This window comes from Eurytemora carolleeae, unplaced genomic scaffold (genome assembly GCF_000591075.1).
Source record: "Eurytemora carolleeae unplaced genomic scaffold, Eaff_2.0 scaffold2, whole genome shotgun sequence".
NCBI classification, from domain to species: domain Eukaryota; kingdom Metazoa; phylum Arthropoda; class Copepoda; order Calanoida; family Temoridae; genus Eurytemora; species Eurytemora carolleeae.
In genome coordinates, this window is record NW_019396051.1 from 1,015,782 (window position 1) to 1,040,244 (window position 24,463).

The 24,463-nt window shown below is 35.0% G+C and overlaps 1 protein-coding gene across 9 annotated transcripts in view; it reads right to left on the minus strand.

Moving 5' to 3' along the window:
• Window positions 1-378: 378 nt before the first annotated feature.
• Window positions 379-24,463, minus strand: part of LOC111705361 (twitchin) — a 30,338-nt gene continuing 6,253 nt past the window's right edge. The window contains exons 1-22 of one of the 9 annotated variants that reach the window (XM_023477926.1): window positions 23,575-23,625; window positions 22,748-22,843; window positions 21,475-21,546; window positions 20,261-20,263; window positions 18,819-18,971; window positions 18,636-18,742; window positions 17,622-17,680; window positions 17,148-17,215; window positions 14,233-14,358; window positions 13,478-13,516; window positions 11,098-11,251; window positions 10,598-10,748; window positions 10,245-10,532; window positions 8,620-8,744; window positions 7,305-8,207; window positions 5,697-6,235; window positions 5,178-5,565; window positions 4,802-5,122; window positions 4,317-4,572; window positions 3,532-3,648; window positions 3,291-3,367; window positions 379-1,153 (exon numbers count right to left, since the gene is read on the minus strand). In XM_023477926.1, the coding sequence (XP_023333694.1) occupies window positions 3,304-3,367; window positions 3,532-3,648; window positions 4,317-4,572; window positions 4,802-5,122; window positions 5,178-5,565; window positions 5,697-6,235; window positions 7,305-8,207; window positions 8,620-8,744; window positions 10,245-10,532; window positions 10,598-10,748; window positions 11,098-11,251; window positions 13,478-13,516; window positions 14,233-14,358; window positions 17,148-17,215; window positions 17,622-17,680; window positions 18,636-18,742; window positions 18,819-18,971; window positions 20,261-20,263; window positions 21,475-21,546; window positions 22,748-22,843; window positions 23,575-23,613 (4,068 nt within the window). In that variant the 5' untranslated portion in view covers window positions 23,614-23,625 and the 3' untranslated portion in view covers window positions 379-1,153; window positions 3,291-3,303. Of the gene's footprint in view, window positions 1,154-1,187; window positions 1,589-3,290; window positions 3,368-3,531; window positions 3,649-4,316; window positions 4,573-4,801; window positions 5,123-5,177; window positions 5,566-5,696; window positions 6,236-7,304; window positions 8,208-8,619; window positions 8,745-10,244; window positions 10,533-10,597; window positions 10,749-11,097; window positions 11,252-13,477; window positions 13,517-14,232; window positions 14,359-17,147; window positions 17,216-17,621; window positions 17,681-18,635; window positions 18,743-18,818; window positions 18,972-20,260; window positions 20,264-21,368; window positions 21,429-21,474; window positions 21,547-22,747; window positions 22,844-23,574; window positions 23,626-24,463 lie in introns of those variants that run through there. The other 8 variants (XM_023477934.1, XM_023477872.1, XM_023477880.1 and 5 more) reach the window with 8 other exon arrangements.

Below are 24,463 nucleotides of genomic sequence, written 5' to 3' on the forward strand. Positions count from 1 at the left end.
TTGTGAGCATCTTCTCTTTGTACAGTACAAATATACAAATAGTCGTCTTACTTCTGTCATGTCTCGTGGGACACACTGTATTTAACTATTCATAGTTTCTACATTAATCAAAGTACTTAAAAACTGTCCATCTACAAAGGATCAACTTTATTTAGGCAAATATGTAGATTCTTTGAAAAATTTTTAAAATCTAGATATTCACTGACTCTTGATTCTTGATTGAATGATCTTAGCCTAAAAAGTTTACATTTTATTAAAAAATACAGCCAAAGAAATTATAATAATGCTGAGGGTGGCACAGAAAAAAAAAATTCTGGTGAAATTTTCCGTTTTCCTGCGTCGCCCTGTACAACTATACTCCCGTTGAGGATGAATAACGGCAGTGTAACAGTCAATATATTTTCTTTACAACTAGTTACAAAAATAGTGTTACATTGGTTTCATGGTTTAATTGTTACCAACCAGCTCAGCATGCTCCGAGCTGGGTTGGAACGGCTTTAAAAGTCGTCTTTAGTCGTATAAAGCTGACGGTTTCTATAGTTGTTAGAACCAGGATATATCTATCATAATTATCATGACATTCTTAAAACAAAACCCCGGTTAGAAACCGCCAACTTTATATAAAATCGACATCTAAGCAAAATGTAACCGATCAGGGTAAATACTACTTGTGTTAGTACTCCTATGGATTTAAAGAAAAAAATGTGAAATCTTAGGATAATTAATTCCAGATTAGATTTAATGGGTTCCATATAGAGGGAGTTTAGCGAATACAATATGGGTAAACTTGCATTTATAATCGATAGCGTTTAGTAATTCACAGGCTCTGAAACACATGCATCAAGATCACATTTTACTCCAAAAAATATCCGCATTTAAACATCTTGGTTGAGGAACTGTACATGGTGTACATAGTGTGAAAAATGTACATAAACTGGAATATGGAAACTAGAACCTTGAAGATGGTTTGAAGAAGGGATTGGTTCAGGTTAGATGGAGGAGAATCTTGAATTGGTTTATGAAGATAACGGGATCGGCTGTACATGGATTGATGGATTGATCGAATGTTTTCAGACCAAGAACTGGATTTATGGATCAGAGTAGGTTCTCAGAAAACTGTAGATCCAGCAGTTTCTTTAAAGTTCCGTCAGGACTGAAAAAGAGATGTACAAATTAGTTTTAAATAAATAAAACTCACTGCACTCGCGGGGGGTTCAACTCGTTAAAATTGATTATTAATGCATTCACACTCTTGCAATATTATGTAATAAATTAAATGGGGTTTGTTAGTTTGAAGCATTCTTGCACATAAAGTTAAATTTAAAAGTTAGACATTCTCCGGTCTGGCCGGGTTTGGAAAGCAGAATAATCTCTGAACGGAGTAGTAAAGTGCCAGGACGGATAATATCTCTGGGTCATAGCATCAAAATTACGACTGTTATAGCTGAGGATTAGGTTTGATTTCTCCTCCTCTGTGTTTCTACGGCAGGATTTGCTCCGGATAAACCTTTTCTCCTCTCCAGTATTAAAACTGAACTGTTCGCAAATATTTGGAATCGGTTCCTCCATTGATATTGCTCGGAAGCACCTGCAGAACAATTATTGAATATATTATCGATCATGTTGTATCCTCTCTATAGTTTAAACTAGACCCTGAGAAATCCGTCCGAACCTGAATTCTAAATGATTAGTTTTTCCTCTTGTTAAATTTTGTCGTTGTCTAGTAGACAGGGTTAAAACATAATGATAAAGTTTTCTCTCTCTAAGTCTTGTATTAGAGGAGGGACGGAGCTCCGGCCACTTGTTTGTAGCTTTCCACTCCGTGATGCAAAGCTTGCCAAAGTTGAAAACAGAAATAAACTGGACACAGGACTCACAGATATACGGGGTAAATGGAAACACAGATTTCCCTGTGCAGCCTGCAGGAAATAAGAAAAAGAGAAAAAAAAACAGGGAATAGGAAATAAACCATAAAGAACTGATAAAGGAACTCATGTCCTAACTTTCTAATCCTTTTATCTTTGCAATCTGATGTCGTAGACCTGTCAGGACAAGTGGAAGAAAAGGTAGATTGTGACGTGTGTATTTAGCTTAATCAACTACACTGATGCAATTGCAGTAGTACGTGGAAAAGGGATATGAAAATAAACTATAATTTAGTTGGGGAGGGGGGGGTTTATTCATGGTCTATTTGGGTTATAAAAAGAATTGTAGCTTTTTCTTCACCTTAAATGTAAATAATAAAATGTTAAATGAAGACAATTGGGTATTAATATACAGTTCTTCCTAAAATAAAATGGTAAATGAACATAAAGGGGAAACATCCTATTTATTTCTATTTTATTTTGAGAAGCACTGTATATTTTTAACCAGTTGTCTTCATTTACCATTTTATTTTGAGGAGTACTGTATATTTATGAGAAGTTGTCTTTATTTACCAATTTATTTTGAGGAGCACTGTTTATTTACGAAAAGTCATCATTAGTCACTATTTTATTTTGGGGAGCACTATATATTTATGAGAAGTTGTCTCCGTTTACCATTTTATTTTGAGGGGCACTGCATATTTATGAGAAGTTGTATTCATTTACCAATATATCATGCATACCATTAAGGTGAAGGAAAAGCTACTATGCTTTGTATAACCCAAAAAGACTATGAATAAAATCGCCACCCCCCCCCTCCTTAGCTAAAATTTGGTTTATTTTCATATCCCTTATCCACGTACTGCATCAAATGTTAATAACAACAATGATCAGTGTAGTTGATTAAGCTAAATACACACGTCACAAACTAGCGTACATTTTCCTCCACTTGTCCTGACAGGGTCGTAGATCTTTAATATTTATAATAATTAATTTTGCCAAATTGAAATGTCAAAAGGAATTGAATTTTTGCCACAACCTCTGATGGTTTAATCCTTGTACATTAGCAACGCGATGTAGTAAACCTTAGATATTTCAAACTATGAATCTGCTAAACAAAATAATCTAAGTTTAAAATCTCAAAGGTTTACACTATCAGGTTACAAAATATTGGGATTAGAAAATTTGAATTTGTGGTAAAAACGCAATTTCTTTGAAGTATCAAAAGTTTTTAATTTAGGTTCCAAAGATAGAGGAATTATATAATCAGAGTTTGAGGTGAATGTTCAGTTCTTTGACGAGAAATCATTAGGATAGTCCTAGTAGAAGGATGAGAAGGAATAGAAGAGAAGAGAATAGAAGAGAAGAGGAGAGAAGAGGAGAGGACAGTGTACACATGTAAGGGACGGGACAACCCAAGATTACCTAAAACTACAAGTTAGAGAGCAGCTCCGTTGAAATATTCCATGGATGCAGTGAGTACAGCCATCCAAGGATCTTTCCTGTTTTATTTCACAAATTATTATTTAAGAACCAATTATATAGTTGCAAACCAACTACATGGACGGATACATATCACCATGCATCATGCTCTCTTAGTCTCCAAGAGAACCAAGGTTCGGAGCTTCTAAACCTAAACTGAACCCGGATAAAAATATGAACCTACCCTGTGTATGAATGCTGGCAAGAGCACTGCTTGTCTCCTCTCCTGTACATGTCGCAATCACATTCCGGTAGGTTGTCCAGTACTATCAAATCTAAATCTATCTTCTCTTTCCCGTTCCTGGAAATATAATTTACAAAGTTAGAGGTTTTATATGATGAGAACCCGGCAAATTAAAAGAAAAGAAATTGAATTGATTTTTGCAATATCAACGGACAAAAACACTTTTATCCTTAGTTAAACTTTCCTCGTAATAATTCAAGTCCCGATGCACTTTTGTATCGGACCATAAATCCCAGTTTATTTTAAAAGTCCAATTTTAAATAGTATTTTCTCGGACCACTAGTCCCAGTTAAATTTTATAGTCCTATTTTAAATTGTATTCGCCCCTATATTGAACAAATTCAATTTTGTATCCAGGAGTTAGGTTTACGCAATCAGAGAATTATTCAAAAAAAATAAGTTATAAAACTCTAAAATTAAGAATTGGGTAAATCTTTTTGCTTGACCAGGCAAATATATTTGTTAAACAGCTAACCTTGTTGTCTGAGAGAGAAAACATAGTTTCAAGGTGAAATTAGCTTTCTAGAGTTTTTTCTTCTTTTATCTTCTGCTTGTATTGAATTGTAAGAGTAAAGTTATATGATAGTATGTTGCAGTCAACAATTCTGACATAATTAGAATTCTCAAAGGCTTTTCTCAAGTCTAAACCTGGAGCTTGATGACGTAAACCTGACCTGCTCCTAGAGCTGCTAACTTCTAAATCTAATTTGTAAATGAATAATTACCTATTTTCTGCTTGAAGGGTGTATGTTCCTCCATCCTGTAGAGTAGAATGATGGATGACGAGTGTTGTTGTTGCTCCACCCTGGTATTCATCTGTGTGAACGGTGTAGTTCTCACAAGATTTCAACTCTCCGTGTACAGGGTGAGACCAGGTAAAGACTGGAGGTGGTTCTCCCTTACATCTGATCTGCCAGAACGCAGTTCTGTTTATTCTTACCGTCTTAGATCCAGCCTGGCCCTTGTCAATCGATGGAGATACTAAACAAACAAAATTAGGATCAGGATTGCAGATTTCACCATGACACAACTTTTACTTCTAAATGTAAAAGAAATAGAAAAAAATTCGGTCAAATGCATAGAAAACAATTTCACGGCTTTTAGATGTGTAGAAATGTAAAGCAATAAATCCTCTTAAAACTTTTAAAAATCCAACAAAAACGAATAATGAATTCTATAAAATTCTCAACAATCGTCAACAAATACTTACGATTTTTGTGTCGGCAAAGATGAGGTTTAGTTTCAGGACTAGGATCGGATTCTCCGGCCTTGTTGACAGCAATGACCCTGAACTGATACCATTTACCCTCACTGAGACCTGGAACCCTGGCCTCCAGCTCATCTATAGTTGCTACACAGTTCTGATCGTCTGTGATAAGGGCATCGAACCAGCCGCCGAATTTGTCTTTCTTCTGAATGATATAGTGAGAAATGGGACGGCCACCATCATGTTTGGGTTTATCCCATCTCAGGGTGACAGATTTGTTGTCAAAATCAACAATCTTAGGTTCTCCAGGTGCACTAGGCGGTCCTAAAAAAAGTTAATTATTTTATTTGTAAAGTCATAAAATTGTTTCTTCACTTACTGTATGGGTTTTCTGCCAGAATTGGATCTCCTGTATAGATAGGTTCTGATTGTCCTTCCTTGTTGATAGCGGAGACCTCGAACTGATAAAGATGACCTGGCTTGAGCCCCTGAGCTGTAGCAGATGGCGTGGTTGTGGTACAAGCTGTAACCCACTCTCCACTGTCTATATCCATGTATCTGACCAGGTAACTCTGGATCGGAGTTCCTCCGTCGTCCTCTGGAGGAAGCCAGCTCAGTTTAACATGTTCAGCACGGATCTCATCAGGCATGAGCTGTCTAGGTTTGGTTGGAACGTCTAGGACGTTGACCTTTCCTGTTGCTTCGAATGTTCCTGCCTCGCAGACAAGACGGATTGTATATTCTCCTGTATCCCTCGCTCTATCCGCCTAAACACACAATAGGATATCTATTTAGAAGAAATAAAAGAATGCTAGGAATTTTCGTTCTAGGACGCTCGACTGCATTGCTTAGTTACGGTAAAAATTAAAACAAAAAACATATGTTTCCATGTACTTACTTTTGGAATGCTAAGAACTGTATTTTTTTCTGTGTAAATTGTGTTTTTGGAGTAGAGTTCGATAGACGTGTGTTCATCGCTGTTCAACGTTCTTCCATTTCTTATCCATTCTACTGATGGAGCAGGCTCTCCTCCGAACCAGAGATCGTATCGGATTGGGCGACCTTTCTTCAATGTGATATCATATATTCCATCTCCTAGAAGATGTGGAGGAATGAACCTGTGCTTGGCAATCATAGAATCAGATGGAGGACCAGGTTTACTGGGTCCTCCCTTATTCACCGCCTTGATCCTAAACTGGTACTCTTGACCCTCCACTAGACCGTCACATTTACCCTTGATCTTGTTACCGAGGGCCTCAACCTCCTTCAGGGTCAACACCTTCGCCTCCACCCACTGTCCCATATTCTTCTCCTTCATCTCTATGATGTAGTGTGTGATGGGAGCTCCGCCGTCGGATGCTGGAGGATCCCAGACAAGATCAGCATGGTTTGGACTCCAGTCAACAATATCAGGTTTACCGCAAGGATCTGGCTCATCTAGAATATATAATGTTTAGAATAAGATTCCCACATCACAGAATAAATTAGCAATTTCACTGGAGAACTCCGGAGAGACAAATAAACAACTTTGAACACTTAACCTCGAAAACTATGACTAAGGAGAAGAGATTTAGATTCACCTTACGTGACATTTGTTTCCCCTCATCATCCTTGAATTCAGTTTACCTTTTAGACCCCCTGTCCTCCCCCTGTATATAGTCCTCTGATTCATTACCCCCCTAAGCCCCTTCTCCTTCCCCTGATAGTCCTTGGATTCATTACCCCCTTAAACCCCTTCTCCTCCCCCTGATAGCCCTTTGATTCATTTCCTTAAACCCTTTCTCCTTCCCTGATAGCCCTTGGATTCAATACCCCCTTAAACCCCTTCTTTTTCCCCTGATAGTCCTTGGATTCATTACCCCCTTAAACCCCTTCTTTTTCCCCTGATAGTCCTTGGATTCATTACCCCCTTAAACCCCTTCTTTTTCCCCTGATAGTCCTTTGATTCATTATCCCCTTAAACCCCTTCTTTTTCCCCTGATAGTAATTTGATTCATTATCACCTTTAACCCTTCTCCTTCCCCCTTGGATTCATTATCTCCTTTAACCCTTCTCCTTCCCCTGATAGTCCTTTGATTAAACATCTCCTTTAACCCTTTCTCCTTCCCCTGATAATCCTTTGATTCATTACCCCCATAAACCCCTTCTCCCCTCCTGATAGTTCTTTGATTCAATATCTCCTTTAAACCTTCTCCCCTTGATAGTCTTTGTAATCATTGTCCGCCATAACCCCTTATCCTCCTGTACAGTCTTCATTATCTCCCCCCCCCCCCTCTCCAATACAAAAGCAAAATATTTAAATGCCAAACTCTGTTGAGTAAATGCTTCCTCCTAACAGTGCACCTTGTCAGAGTATATTAGGCAAGGAGTAAATGGCAAATGACCTTTATCTGATGACTAAAAGAAACTAAATAAGATATAACTCTTATCGTTCCTTCCAGCTGAGATATATCAACAGAGCAGAAAATGTGGAAAACTAATACTTTTTATACAAACAATATATTACCCCAGGGATCTTTAGCCAGGATATCATCTCCTCTCATCTCACAAGGATCAGATTCTCCGATCTTGTTCACGGCTCTGGTTCGGAACCTGTATCTGTGCATCGGAGTCAGATTATGAACCTTGATCTTCTTGGCACTTCCGTCCTCAGTCATAGCAACCGGAGTCCAGGTTCCGTTTCCGGTGGTTGTATCCAGGCACTCAACAACATACTTCTTGATTGGAGTTCCACCATCGTCCTGGGGTGGAGTCCAGTGGACAATACAGTTATCCTGATATACATCAGATACTCTGCAGGATGCAGGAGGTGTAGGTTTATCCATGATATTGACATCAATCCACTTCTCACAGATACCCTGAGCATTCTTCATCGTAACCTTATACTTTCCAGACTTCTCTCGCTTAGGGTTGATTATATCCAGTTGGATTCTATCTCCGTGAACGGTTAGATTAATATCTTTACCCAGTTTCAGAACCTTACCGTCCTTCTCAATAATAATCTCCAAATCGGACTGTTTCTCTCCCTCTACCTTGTAGGGTATAGTCATGTTGCACTGCTTCATTGCTACTCCAGTCACTGGTCCGCAATCTCCCATCTCCGGAGCTTCTTCACCCTTCACCACGGTAAAGTTAGATTTAGACTCAACCATCTCATCTCCGACATTGGTCGGAGTCTTGCAAGAAACTGTTCCAGCGTCTCCCATCTCAGCCTTATTGATAATCAGCTGATGCTTGCCTTCTCCGAGATTCTTCACTTCAACCCTGCCGTCGGAGGTGTCCACGGGCACTCCGTTGATGGCGAACTCCACCGGTGCATTCGGATCCTTGAGCTCCACGTTGAAGATGATCTGCTCCCTCTCCACACACTGCTTGAAGTCCCTCATTCCCTTCTTGAATCCGTTATGGTCTGAAACAAGTTGTGTGAACAGGGATGGAATTGAATGTTGGTAAAAAAATAAACTTTGCATAATTTTTTATTTCAAATTATTAAACATAAATTTTATATTTATCAAAATAAACAAAAATTCCATTTTTATCAATCTTGGAATTTTAATTTTACAGTTTTGTTTTAAGGAAGGTTTCTCTGGTCGATTCATGTCACAAATACAAAGGAATTGAGTCTTTGTCACAAACTTTAATTTTCTAATCTTTAAATCTTTGCAACCTGATGGTGTAAACCTTTGATATTTTAAAATTAGATTATTTGACCGAACAGAATTCAAATATCTAACATTGGGTTGCCAAGATAAAGGGACTAGCAAATCAAAGTTTGTGGCAAAGATGTTCCTGTTCACAAAAAAAAATTGTTAAAAACTTACAATTAACTTCCAGGGGTGCAGAAACCTCATCGGAGTTCGTTTTGGCAGATATCATTCCTCCATCATCAAGTTTACAGTTCTTTATAATCAGCTTTCTCTTCTTTCCTTCGCACACTATCTGTATCCTGGAAACATAAACAATCTGGTCACATGTAGTTTTATTTACATTCAACGACATTGAAAAATAAGCTTTCCTTGGGCAATAGTTTCTTTTCATACAAGTTTGTTCAATAGAAAACATACTTTGTGGTTAAAAATACAATTTTAAAAAATGAAGTTTAAATAGTTTATGAAAGTGAAAGTAAATAATAATTAAAAAAAGAGAAAATGGATATTCTTGCTTTGTTGACATTCAAACTCGATAAATATATTTAATAAATGCAAAATTTGACAAACGTTTGTTGTATTTATGAAAAAATATGTTTAGCAAATTTTACGCTTAGTTTGAGTTGTTAATTTGCAAAATATATAAATTGTGGTTATCATTCATAATCATTTAGAATTATATTCATAACTATTTTTAACAATTTTTTGTCTCTGCAATTTTCTGAACATGATTTAATAATTCTAAGGATGATTCTAGAAAATAAATCTAAAAACTATTCTTTTTAAAGGTTTATGTGATGGCTGATGAACGTTTTTAAAGGGACCCTCCGTGGAAAGTTGTGAATGCTCGATTCACATCTGTACCATTGAAACCTTTATCTGATCAATAATTATGGGAGATATTGTTGTTTTTCTAAGCTTTAAAAGTATTCAATTATGATAATTCCTATATGATTTCCTTTAGTAGAAATGCGCAAGTCACGTTAAAAGAGAAACAAAAGATGTCATCTTTGCATGGAGGTTCATCTGAAATTACACTAACAGACTCTGTAAGTTCGAAAAAGGGGAAAAATTAAGAATAAATTTCGATGGACGGATTTGTGGGCAACATTTTCCTCAATTTATAAAGCACACTTTTTAATATTTTTGGTAACAATGTTAATATCTAAAAAAAGAATTAATTTACAAATCAAGCCATAAACCAAAAATGATTAAAAATAAGAAAATTTAAACTTACAGCTGTACCAAATACATTTATATAGGAATTTAAAACCTAGAAAATAACATCTTACACTCTAACTGGATTTTTTGTATGTATTAGAGTAAAAATAAATACAAGCTAGGTCAGAGCTACAAAGTGCAAAAACTCAGGTTAGTTCTGACAAGGGAGTACTCGAGGTTTAATCTATTCTAGAGAAGGTCCAGGCACGGGGGGGGGGGGCTGTCCACTGTACCCCGTCCCCTCCATTACGTCCTTGTTTGTCTAAACCTAGTAAAGAGTGTGATAATTTCAAGCTTTCTTACATGCAAGAGTTTAGAGGATTCATGAGGGTAGATACAGTCCCAACCAGGCTCAGGGTTCACAGGTTAGTAGAGAGTTTCATTTATCATGATATATACATATATTCATGCGTCTGGGATATGTTATATACACAGGTTAGGGTTGGTCAACGGACAAGGAAATATATTTAAGATGCAGGTTTATACACGGTGCAGGGTAGGGTTGGTCAACGGACAAGGAAATATATTTAAGATACAGGTTTAAACACAGTGCAGGGTAGGGTTCACACAAGATTAACCTTTTTCCATCTGGAACAATCTCAACTCCGTCCTTGTACCATTTAACCTCGGCGTCATCCTCCTCTACTCCAAGCTCAAACACTGCAGTTTCGTCCTCAACAACCTTCTTACCCTTGAGGTCTCCGGTGAACTTGTGTGTGAACTCTTCAACATCAACCCTGCACTTGGTCTCGTTCTCTCCCTCCTTACCGAAATCCTGGATGACACACTTGTATTCTCCAGAGTCGGAGATCTCTGCAGAACGGATATCAAGCGTACAAACTCCATCCTCGCTCTTGATCAAGAACCTTGACAATATTTGGAAATATAGATACAAGAATATTTTTTCAGACTGTATTTTTGAAATAATTACCTTGGGTCAGATTGTTTAATCTCCTTTCCGTCCTTGAACCATTTAACTTTGGCGTTAGGATCATCAACCTTGCACTTGAGCTGAACCTTCCTCTTCGTCTTACCCTTCTTATCCTTCAGCTTACCACAAAATCCAAAGGAAGGATCAGCAGCTGCAATATATATCGGTCAATCCATTTCAATAGGAGCAGCAACAATAAGTTTATCGGTCAAGCCAGGTCAAAAGATGCAGTTAATTTCAGATCCAGAAGCAGCGACAGTGAATGTATCAGTCTAGCCAGTCCAAAAGAAAAGGTACAATTTGTTTATCGATTATCCCGGTCAACGTGACCAGTTTCTACAAATATATCGGTCAACTTTGTCAGGTAAAAGGTAGAAGCTACAAGGAAGTTATCGGTCAATCCAGGTCGAAGAAAGTAGCAAAGACAAAAATTCCCCCCCCTTTCCACTGGAAATTGTTATAATCGAAATGAAATTTTGTTAAATAAAATCTTAACTTACGTTCCACTTCAAGGTATCCCTTACAGGTCAGATCGTTGCACTCCCTGACTACACAGGTATACCGACCAGTATCCCCGACTTCGGGGTTCTTGATGATCAAGGTGAAGGTGTCATCGTCGTTGACGAAGGAGAACTTGGGACCCTTGTAGCACTCCTAGAAACAAGATAATTCTCTTAACATCTTATAAGGTTTAGGTTTCAGTAGCATGCTCTTTATAGATTAGATAACAAAAAATATTATCAAAACTAAACTGAACCTTAGATCCGATACAGTTTGAGACCAGAAAATAGATAGATCTGAACTAAACCATCTATTAGGAAAGTTTAATTTCCGATTATGATCTACCGAACTAAACTAATCCTTGGAAAAGTTCATGATCAGATTATGATCTACCAAACTAAACCTGGACCCAGGAAATTTCAGGGATCCGAATATCCTAAACCTTAAAGAAGTTCAGTAAAAAGTTAGGATATTATCATCCGAACTTAAACACTTCTAAGGTCGGTCCAGGATCAGGAATCAGTAGTTTAGCTCTGGTTAAAATTTATCTTAAATGCAGAATGTTTAAAAAACACATAAAATAAATAAACATACAGCGAAGCGAATTTTAACAGAAAAAAAGATGTGCATTTTAATAGAATACATTCCTAGCTTTTATAGACATGCAAGAATTTAAATTTTCTTTATATTTTCAATGCATAAACAGTTTAATACAGTTAAAAATACTCCTTAAATATACACTGTGTGACAAAGAAAAAACAGTGATATGTTTATATTTCTCCTAAAACAATCCTTTCCTATTTGGACATCAGAGTTTTAGGGTCAAAATACTAATCATTAGTTTTTTCTTGTCACTTACGAGCTGTTTTGTTAGGATTTAAGCTGTCAGCTGCATAAATATGTTTTGTCTGAGAAGACTGTATTCATAAGCATATTGCCTTCTTCTATAAATATGAGCTGTGAGCGTCAACCACGAAGGTCATAATATTTTTTTAACGATTATTAGATACATATTTTAGAGATAATAGAGACAGTTTTCAAGTTCTAAATGTATTTTTTTTCATAAAGCTTAATTCCTTTGCACTCCCTTATCATCTGGAACCAGTAAACAGGTCTGATTATAATCATTGTTCTTTCTTTATATTATAAAATGTCTCCAATGATTTTTTAAATTGTAATCAAAGCTTTTTCGAAACTTTCGAGTTCTCTTTGATTGGATGAATTTTATATACTTTTAGAATAAAAACAACAGATTAAATTAATCTTGAGATTATAAAAAAGAGGAGATCAAGCATTTATCTCGATATCCACAATTCTAAAGTTCTCAGCTCAGTTTCATCAAAATTAATCTCGAAATCAAGAATAAAGAAAAGAAGAGGATGAAAAGGTTGTTTATACCATTTCAGTTCGAATAAAATATTTCTGGAAAAATGTCATTTTAAAAGTTTTTTTGTAAAAGTATGCCATGACATTTATTTATGCACAATTAAAGAAATGAAATTCATAAATTCGCTGAAACAGATATATATTCAAAAATACCGAAGGAGGAAAAGCGTTATATTATCCTTGAATTAATCCGTAGACAGGGCATACTTTCAGAGGGCAGCGGCAGCTGCGCACCATTTATCACAATTATTGCTCTTCGTTATATTCAAAAAATATTTTTATGAGCAACCTATTTAGTAAATACTTTGCATAGTGCTCAAGTAAAATGTATTCTTGCAAATATGAAGAAGGTTGAAAGAAAGATATATTAAACGTGCAAAATGTACACGTACACGAAGATATGTTTATAGCTTTAAGTACATTTCTGACATAATCATTTCGGAGAAAAGCCAAGAAAAAAAACATAAAGTGCAAGATGTAAAAAGGAGGATTTAAATATCGTTTCGTAAATCTGAAATTGTAATCTTGATGTTTTTCTTGGCTTTCTTTCTTGATTCAGCAGAGATAATGTTCAGTTAAATTACGAGAAGCATTAAAACGCTTGTGAATCATAGAGATCGCTCTTATATCCTGGGGTCAAAACTTTCCCGTTGTCAATCCCTGGATCAACCAGTTCTTCCTGACTTTAGTCGTTCAAACAATTAAATAATTTCTCTTGGATATCCCATGGTCTGTAAAGGAATCTAGCACTTATCTCTCAAATTTTTTAAGTTGCCGTAAATGTCGAGATTAAGCGCTGTAGACTAACACAAAAGTTTTGAACAATTTTTAAGCGATTATGCGCATACTTTAGAACATAGCATTTAAATAAACCATTACGGCCTCTAGAAGCACAAGGTTTGGCTCCAGGATGTAAGATGAGCACGAGGTTTAGAAATGAAAAGAAGTAAATTTATCCATGCAAGATCCATGCTTCTTGCATACAGAACTTACCAATCCGTGTTCATACGCAACCTTGGACTTTTGCGTATCCTAATTAAGAATTTATTAAACTTTAGATTTTTTGACATTTTCATTTTTTAATCGAGAACTGGCATGTTTAGCCTAGATGTTCAATGATCAATCATTTATTATATTTGGGATTTTCTATAAACTTGAGTTTCTTTTTTGAACTAAAAGTAAAAAAATGTTATGTTTTGAAAAATAAAAAAGCCAAATTTTTTTTTGAAGATTGGATAAAACTTTAAATTTTTATTAGATATTTGCAAATAGCAAAAAATTTCAAAATTTATATTTTCTGATTCTTAAACTCTAAAAAAAAATGTATTAAAGAAATTCTTTTGTCAAATCTACCTTCTTCGCCCATGGGCAAATTTTTCTCTACATCTATATACATATATATACCTTGCTGGTCTCAATTAAACGCCAAAACGGCTGAACCAATCGGGCCCAATTTTTTTGCGACAACTTACATGACCCCAGGGAAAGTTTATGAAAAGTTAATCTTTATGGATAGTTTAGAAATATATCAATGTTTACAGAAAAATCCGCAGAATTTGGAGATGACCGCTTGAGAAGCAAAATTTAAATGCTTAAATTGTTGATTGCAGAGAGGCGCGAAGCACTCTGAAAGCCTACTAAAAAATTTCTAAAAGAAAGTTGGACCATATATTAAAAAAGAGACAAATTTAACTGTTTTATCTCATCAAAGTACTATAACGTTATTCTGTGGCAAACTGGTTTTCTACCTGGTTTCTGATATACCACTTAGCCTTCTTCCCCTTGACCGACAGCTTTGCTGTAAAATGAACTTCATCAGCTGTTCCTTGTTTAACATTTCTATCCACGGGTTCTTCCAACCATTCAACCTTCTCCTATGTATAGAGTTCAGTCAACCATCTACAGTTTGAGGAGAGGGGTGGAGGAAGGTTTAGGACTAGGACGGATTACTCATCTCAAACTCTAACTTTTAATTCCTTTTATCTTTGCAGCTTGCTGATGTAAACCTTTGATGTTTCAACCTTTGATTTTTGTATCAAAAGAATTCACAGTTTGAAACATCACAGGTCTACGACATCAAATTTTAAAGATTTTAGGATTAAAAAATTAGAGTAAGAGACAAGTAATTTCTTCCTTTACGGTGGAGAAATAATAAGTACAGTTAAAAATATAATTAATTTACATGAATATTGGAAAGGAGGAAGCTTAAAGGAAAAAGAAAAAACAAAGAAAAAAGTAAACCAAAAAGGGAGGAAAGAAAGGAGAAAGGATGGGACAGGATAAAAATAGAATAAGGCGGGATAAAAAAATATGAAAAGAAAAACAAAAAGAAAGTTTCAATGTCCCGTGTTGTTCTGCAATAAAAAATCAACCTTTGAAAAAAGAAATTTCAAACAAATACTATATGTGTAACAAATCACACAAACTATATTCTACAAATACTATATGTGTAACAAATCACACAAACTGTATTCTACAAAATAAAAAAAAATCGATAGTTTTCAAAAAGCATTTGCGACTGCATAACCTCTAATTCTATCTTTACTTGAATTATTTATTATTTAAAATATACACGTTACACATGCGTAAGATTTAGACTTTTTTATTTGGTGTTGTTTTTAATGTCGTATGTTCGAAACATACAGTGATCCTTAAAATAGATTGAATTTCAAATGAAATCGTTCAAAACAGATTATAGAAATAATTATCAATTTAACAAAAAGCAGTCGATAATAAATAAGCTTTCAAATCCTATTCCTATTCAAATTAATCCTGAAAGTATTTCATGCCCATGTATTTTATGTTTATCTTTAAATTCAGGCCTTGTCGAGACATTTAAAAACAAAAACAATTAGAAATAAGCTTTTAAACATATTTTATAAATATATTCTTGAAATATTACGATTTGCTGTTTAGAAATTTAAGATTTAGAATTCGATGGGTTGAAAAATAGTAAAGTATTATAAAGAATTTGATTTCACTGCACAAATTCTAGTTTCTAATCCCATAGCAACCTGGTTGCGTAAACTTCTGATATTTCTAACGATGACATTTTGGTCTAGATGAATTCATAGTTTAAAATATGAAAAGTCTATGAAAACTGGGTCCAGATCTTATAAATAGCCCAGACGTTGTTCAACCACCTCTCTTCAGCTTTAACCGGCGCAATCAAGAACTGGTTCACTTAGTCTGCCCGGTTTAGCTACTTCTTGCTATTCTGTAAATCTGGTCCCTGGTTGCAAAGATATAAGAATTAAAAAATTGTGGCTGGTTATCAATTTCTTTTAAAATGTAAGTAATCCCTTTAAAGGAAAAAGTATCTAGGATCCTGTCTTCTGCACTTCGTGCGGTCAGCTTAACCTAGCTCAGTTTGTTTTCAAATATTCTCATTTATAAAACTCTTTAAATTAATGTGACAGAAGATGCAAAATACTTTAACTGCAACACTAAATACTAAATACTAAATCTATATATATGAAGCAGTAATCTCTGTTTGTTCGTTTGCATGTCCAATCATAACTCATGAAACCCTTGACCGATTTGCCTCTAATATTTTGATTGGGGAGCTCGGTAGAATTGTGGAAATGAATGCTTTGTTTAAAAAATTTAAGTTAAGCATGGGTTGGCTTTTATATCGAAAGTTTAGTTTCCTTGCAAAGCTGGGTTTCCAAGTCAGCACCAAATATTATAAACACAGTTGATCTCCGCAAATGTGTACTTAGGTTGGTCTAGGGGCATACTCTTTTTAAAGTAACAAACGATGTTTCCTGAGCCCTTTAAAATGTATAGGCGGGTTCAGAAGGAACAGCTGAAGTATTTTTCTACCCAGCTGATTTTATCAGAGGTTAAACAATTTACAATTTTTAGTGTTTTTGCCGAAGGCGATGTTTGCAAAAATTCACAAAAAAGCAGGATTTCATTTATTTCAAGGTTCTATATAAAAATACAATAAAAAAAATGGCGCAACTAGGTCTTTTATTAAAGTTTTGTGCGTCTAGGTGTCCTATCTTATAAAACACAATATCTCTTTCTATTAACCCTGTTTTTAGTGGGGAATATTTTCCCCTGTCTTTAGAGGTGAATATTTTACCCTGTCTTTAGTGGGGAATATTTTACCCTGTCTTTAGAGGGGAATATTTTATCCTGTCTTTAGTGGGGAATATTTTCCCCTGTTTTTAGAGGGGAATATTTTACCCTGTCTTTAGAGGGGAATATTTTACCCTGCTCCGGAATCCTTAGTTTCCTTAATTGATAAATCCAGGACAGGATGTCACTCCTCCTTCACTCAGTGCATTTTTTAGAATAAAATAAGACATTTTTTCACGGAGAGATCTCGCAAAATTTTATATCTTGGAAATGTTTATGAATTGAGGACTAAGAATTCCGTGTTGGGATCAACAAAAAAATACCGACTTTATCCTCTAGAATTGAATTCCATACTCTGTAACGTATTCAAGGTTAGATTAAGAATAGAACTGTTTAGAGTAAACCAAACCATATCTTGTATTTTATACAATCTAGGATTTGCTTTTAGAAACTATAATAAATATTTATTGTTAGATCATTTATATCAAACTAATTTTTTAAACAAAAATCTATTCTAGAATTTTATTTTTTAATTAAAATTTTTTTATTTTTTATTTTTAATTCACGATGCACTTACCACCACGACTTTCTTTGCTGGTTTCTTCTTCCTCATAAGCATAGCTCTGAAATCCATACCACCGGCAACTAAAATTTTTCAAATTAAAAAAATGTCAAGATCTAATTTTGAAACTTTTTCTTAAAAATTGATTTATTTGAATAAATGTTTTAAAAAAATTAATAAATAAAAAAGTTCTAGCTCGTGCCTTTTTGATTTAAAATGACAAAGAATTAAATAAATTATTCACCCCCCGCTCCTCCAGCCCTCAAGAGAATATTTATTTTCATATTGGACTTTGAACGCGATAATAATATGCATGTATGTTTCCAGAACAATAGACAATAAGACAAATGTACTGAAAATGTACTGCAAATTTACTGCAAATGTACTGCAAATGTACTTCAAATGTACTGCAAATGTACTGCAAATGTACTGCAAATGAACTTCAAATGTACTGCAAATGTACTTCAAATTTACTGCAAATGTACTGACCTGTGATGTAAACATTGAACTCATGTTCGACACTTCCATGCTCGTTCGTGATCACAGACCTAGAGAATAATTAAGTTTTTTTTCCTTTTTTAAAATTTTTTGCTCTTGTCCTCAAGTCCTACTATTAACTTGTTAGTCCTAATGTTTCCTTGTCCTTCTATTTAAGTCGGCATGCCCTCCTATCCCTTTGTCCTCCTATTTACCTACAATTCCACTTGTCCTCCTATTTACCTATAAGTGCCATCGTCCTCTTATTTACCTTTAAGTCCAATTCTCCTCCTATTTACCTATAAGTCCTCTTGTCCTCCTATTTACCTTTAAGTGCCCTTGTCTTCCCATTAACCCATAAGTGCCCTCGTACTCCTATTTACCTATAAGTGCCCTCGTCCTCTTATTTAACTTTAAGTCTCATTCTCTTTCTAGTTACCTATAAGTGCAATCGTCCTCTTTTTTACCTATAAGTTCTCTTGTCCTCTTATTTACCTATAAGTCCTCTTGTCCTCTTATTTCCCTAGTAGTCCTCTTGTCCTCCTATTTACCTATAATTCCTCTTGTCCTCTTCTTTCCCTATAAGTCTGCTTGTCCTCTCATTTAACTATAAGTCCTCTTGTTCTCCTATTTACCTTTAAGCGCCCTTGTCTTCCTATTTACCTGTAAGTCCTCTTGTCATCTTGTTTACCTATAAGTTCTCTTGTTCTCCTATTCACCTATAGTTCCCTTGTTCTCCTATTTACCAATAAGTCCTCTTGTTCTCCTATTTACCTTTAAGTGCTCTTGTTCTCCTATTTACCTATAAGTCCTCTTGTTCTCCTATTTACCACTAAGTCCTCTTGTTCTCCTATTTACCTTTAAGTCCTCTTGTTCTCCTATTTACCTATAAGTCCTCTTGTTCTCCTATTTACCTATAAGTCCTCTTGTTCTCCTATTTACCTATAAGTCCTCTTGTTCTCCTATTTACCTTTAAGTCCTCTTGTTCTCCTATTTACCTTTAAGTCCTCTTGTTCTCCTATTTACCTATAAGTCCCCTCGTCCTCCTGTTTGGCTTTCTGAATCCCCATAATGATCCTGGATCCATCTGTCCAGTATTTACATCTAGGTTCTGTAACCAGATCTTTAGTTGCCTAAACAAAGAAACAGTTAAGAAATCCTCCAAAATTTTTGCGAATCCGCAAAAGTTTTTTTTTATAAGTAGGTTACCTTGAACCATTCAATCTTGGGAACAGGATCCCCCTGAATATCAAGGATAACGAAAGCATGATCTCCCTCAGTAGCGGAGAACTTGTCTGGAGGTTTTACAAACTTGGGTTCTTTTCCACTAGTTTTCAGAGGAGTTGAGGCTTTATCCCAGTCCTAAATATATACTCATGTATACTGTACACTAAATATATATTCATGTACACTGTACACTAAATATATACTCATGTAACTGTATACTAAATATATACTCATGTACACTGTACACTAAATATATACTCATGTATAATGTACACTAAATATATACTCATGTACACTGTACACTAAATATATACTCATGTACACAGTACACTAACATATATACTCATGTACACTGTAAACGAAATATATTCTCATGTACACTGTACACTAAATATATACTCACGTATGCTGTACACTAAATATATACTCTTGTAAGCTGTACACTAAAAACGTACTCTCGTGCACTGTACACTGAATATATTCGCATGTACACTGTACACTAAATATATAATAATGTACACTGTACACTAAATATTTACTGATGCACACTGTACACTAAATATATACTCATGGACACTATAAACTAAATATATACTCATGTAAGCTGTACACTAAATACGTAATCTTTTGAACTGTACACTGAATGTATACTCATGTACACTGTACACTAATATATACTCATATATACTGTACGCTAAATATATACTCATATACACTGTAATGTAATTGTGTAATTTCAGACACCATTGTGTAATTGTGTAATTTCAGCCCCCATTGTGTAATTGTGTAATTTCAGCCCCCATTGTGCAATTGTGTGATTTCAGCCCCCATTGTGTAATTGTGTAATTTCAGACCCAATTGTGTAATTGTGTAATTTCAGCCCCCATTGTGTAATTGTGTAATTTCAGCCCCCATTGTGTAATTGTGTAATTTTAGCCCCCATTGTGTAATTGTATAATTGTATAGTGAACCCTCATGTAAAAGCGACAAGAGATAGTTAACACTCTGTGAAATTAAACCAGATAGTTTAATGTAAAGCAGGATTTAATTTCAAAATTTAATTCTTTTTGGGCCAATCTAAATGTTGATCTTCTAAACCCATTGAACATAAAATAAAATTACAAAAGCTTCCCTTAGTTTTTGAAAATGCTTGAATTAAGTATAAACATGTTTTTAGATTTTGTGACTGATTGTAACGAAAGATAAAGAAGTTTTCAAGAAAATTGGAATGTTGTCCTAATTTTGTAGTGCATACCATATTACAAATGTAAATATATATATATATATATAATATATATATTTTGCTTGTAAAGCATGAAACATATAATATAATATTATATAATTTAGTGCAAGAATTTTACCTTAAATCTTCTCTTATACTTACCTCAGCCTTAACATGTTTATAGATAAAAAGATTCACTTACCCACTAAAATAGAAACAAATATTAAGTTTAAATATTTTTAAAAGAATGTTACAAGTCTTGTCGTAGAAGACTGTAATTCAAAATAACGGACAAAATAGCCAAACTTATACTTGCCCTGATTTCTACACAAGGAAAACTAATTAAACTCTAGTTGTTTACCAATAATAATGAAGTTAGGGGGGAAAGAAGCGTAAAATTCTCGGGTCATTTACTCCGATCTTAATGCCCATAAACACGGACACTAAATTTCGATTTTTTACCCATTAAATCGTAAAATAAATTCTAATATTTAAAATTTCAAAAATTATCTTTATGTAAGTATAAGAAATATATTAATTATTCTATTCTAGTCTAGGATCTATTAGAACAGTCTAATATAAAACGATATAAAACATGAACAAAGGTTAGATAGTTGAGTGAGGCAGTATGTTCTCTCTCTACCTAAAATCTAAAACTAATAAAAAACCTGAAAATGTGGACTTTTGCATGTCCCATCGTCCAACTGGACAAATACAAAATCGTTGAGCAGCAAACAAGTTCTGGGAAAATATTTTGTATCCATTAAAATGTAAAACCCTGCCCATCTAAAACCCGGAAAACTTGAAGCCAGGTAGATTTTACATATTCTTTTAATTTTTAAATTTAACGGTTTTTCCCTTTCTTCACTTTTGCTAAAGTAAAACTAGAACATAGTTTTCCTGGTCAAATTTGTAGAGTCGGCAAAAAGTTTGCAAATCTCTTAGATTTCTCCGCTAAAAACTCGATTTTTTTGTTTTAAGTATATTTGTCAAAGTATTTTGTACATGGCCGTGAAGCTAGGGTTGTTCATGACCGGGGTTTTCCGAGACGAGGGTTGTCCCAAATCCCAACTTGTTTGGCACTGAAGATTTAACAAAAGGGTAACTAGTTGTCCCAACACACTGTCCTCAGCCCTGGGACACTCAATTTTACTTTTTTTTTTTTAGGGGGGGGGTGCGTCCTGTTAAAAAGGGGAGGGGGTATGACAAGTTGTATAGGGGGGATGTTTTGTGACATATTTAATAAATTATTTTATGAGGACTAAAAAGTGCTCTGCTGGGCTGAGGGACAGTCGGACATTTCGACTCACTTCTACTTTTCCGTCCTCCCCCTCTCCAGGGTTCAGGGATTTCTTACGAGCAGCCCCTGCCTAGAAGATAGGAATACATCAGTATAAATAGTTGAGTTAAACTTACTTCTGCTTCTCCTTTCTCCTGACCAGGATTAAAGGAACCTCTCCTTCCTCCAGGAGTTGGTGGTTTCAATTCCTAAACAACCAATTCTTCCTGGACCAGAACCTACTCAGCAAACCTGTTCTCCAGGTACACTTCTAGACAATACTCTAGGGTTATAGTTAAGTATGGAGCTAAATTTGAACCTGACTTGAACAGTGTTTGCTAAGAACTATATTAAGACCGTTTAAATATTTAGCATGATGCAATTATCTAAACATTGAAGTCTACGTTAAAATTGCAGCAAGACTGTGTATTGTTGCAACCTCCCACCTTCCTTAGCCTATTTTTTTTACTTCAGCTAAACTTTTAATTTAAAAAAAACATAACTTTAAAACATATTTCGAAATCAGTGCAACAATATACAACCTTGGAGAGAGAATAACATGCACAATTTACATTATCTCCTTTAATTAAATACATGGTTAATTATAAGTTTTCCTATAGAAAACTGCAGAATGAGAACTGAGATAATTTGATAAAAATAATTTTTTTCAAAAATAAAAATCCGAAAATCTACGTACATTCACATTTATACAATTTCGTGTGAATTTAACATCAAAAAATGTTTTGACCCCTCCACTCCCTCACCAGTCACTCCAACCTCATTTTCCCCATTTCCTTCACCTTTCCCTTTATTTTAAAAAACTTAAATGGAATACTTTCAATAATAAGGCTATTTCGATTAAAAACTCTTGTTACAAAGTGAATCCAAATCCTAACAAATTTGAACAAACACATTGATTTAAAAAGAATCCATTAAAATTTTTTCCCCTTTACGTAATTGACAATTGACATGTGTATAATGTTTTCTTTTATATCTATCTATCTATGTACAACATTCAACAATGTGCATTTTAAAATGTCTACGCTATGTAATAAAAGTCTATGCATTATGCAGGAATGAGCAGTACCTATAGAGAAACAATAAATGTTACACTGTACAGTGTACATGTACATTTATGTACATATATTTTTATGTACAAAGTTAAAATGTTTAAGACAGAAATAAAACATTAACACGTCAAAATCCCAACAAAGGAATCGTCACTTAGATTCCACTAACCCACAGTTTCAAGATTAAATCTGATTTTTAATCCTGTTGTGAGTTTAATCCTGTTGTGAGTTTAATCCTGTTGTGAGTTTGTGAAATCTGTGAATCCCCGGAATAATCCTGATAAGACCAATCAAGATTATCCCAGGGATTTGATTCTCTTTCATTGAGGATTAAACCTACAAGAAATCTTGGCTGGAAATCCTCATCCTCGACCTCGACCTCGTAGGAGGTCAAATAGTACGCCTGTTCCCCATCAGACATGGAGAAACTCCCGTCCTGAGGAGCAATATTTAAAATTAGGTTTAGAGACTCAAAAATAATTCCCATTCCTTTGTTATAGCGTAGCAAAAACAATCACATAGATCTCGCCTAACCAAAGTAAAAATAATTTCTATTCCTCCACTTTAGCGGAGTAAAAACAAACCCTATAGAACTCCTCCAAACCAAAGTAAAAATAATTTCCATTCCTCCGCTATACCGGAGTAAAAACAAACCCTATAGAACTCCTCCAAACCAAAGTAAAAATAATTTCCATTCCTCCGCTAAACCAGAGTAAAAATAATTCTTAAACCTCTGCTATCGTGGAGTAAAAGCAATACCTAAAGATCTCCAATAAAACGAAGTAAAATTAATCCCTGGATCTCCAATATCCATTAAAAACTATTAGGTTTACTGGAGTAGAATCAATATGGCTGAACTAGAGAAATCTATATTAAAAGTATCTTGAGTATTTTGCTAGGATGCATCCTTGTTTTTCTATTTGTCCAAGGCTGGGGGGAGAAAGCTGTGTACCGAGAAAAGATTGGGACGTTTACTAATTACTCCTGAGTAAAAATATTCTCTTGAATTTATAAAAACACTTCTCTGTCCTTGCCACAAAAGACCAGAGTTACACAGAATCCTTTTTTACTTTCAATTAGATTGAACAATTTCAGCAAAGCGGTAGCAGCGCTAATCTATCTATTCTAAACTAGTTAAAGACTATAAATGTGCAGGCTACTGCTTACCACGTCCTTTGAATGTCGTCTTGTATTGTCCCCCATCATACCTGGATACCCTTAAACCTGAGTAGATCCAGGGGTTGGATTTATTGCTTTTAAAAAGGTGATGGGTGGAAAGGGGGGGGCAGGACAAAAGGGGGGTAGGACATGGGGGAACAAAAAAGAGAGCGTTTTGCATGAAAAGGTTTTAGAATTTTCTTTCCCCCCCATGAATGTTCAAGAACCTTGAAATCTACAAAAACAATGATGTTAAAGCCCGCATAGCGGGAGGGCCGGGGGGGGGGGGGGGGGCGGCCACCCAGAACTGAATTCAAATAGGAATGGGGTCAGGTTTAAAGAGCTTTTAAACCTGTAGGTCTATCATGAGATGCTAGATTTTCAAATGAATTCGGTTTAACTTTAAATGAGGTCTTGTATCTTGTGTCATGTATGTCTAATGTTATTTCTTTAAAAACATAGTAAAGTCTACTTTAACCCGGCCTTTAAGTTTCTTTCTCGCATATCAATATCATAGAGCATTTGATTATCAATATCATAGGGCATTTGATTATATCAAAAAGCTGAGAGAGCGCCCTGAGTGCTTGCTTATGTTCGGAGGAAGTTAAACAAAACTAAACCGAACCAGTCCTTTTAAACGAGTTGAAACCAAAAATAACCAAGATATGTGTGCTAAAAAAATAACATTCGGCTCGAAATATAAAAAGAAGAAGAGATGTTTCGAAGTTAAATGTCGTCTCGTCTCTAAATTTTTGAGCATCTAAATTAGGCGATTTCAAATTATGCACAAATCTGATGAACAAAATACGCTTCAGATGAATCAGGTTTTTCATTCATTTACAGTACAGTACAGTAAAGTACAGTACAGTACAGTACAGTACAGTACAGTACAGTACAG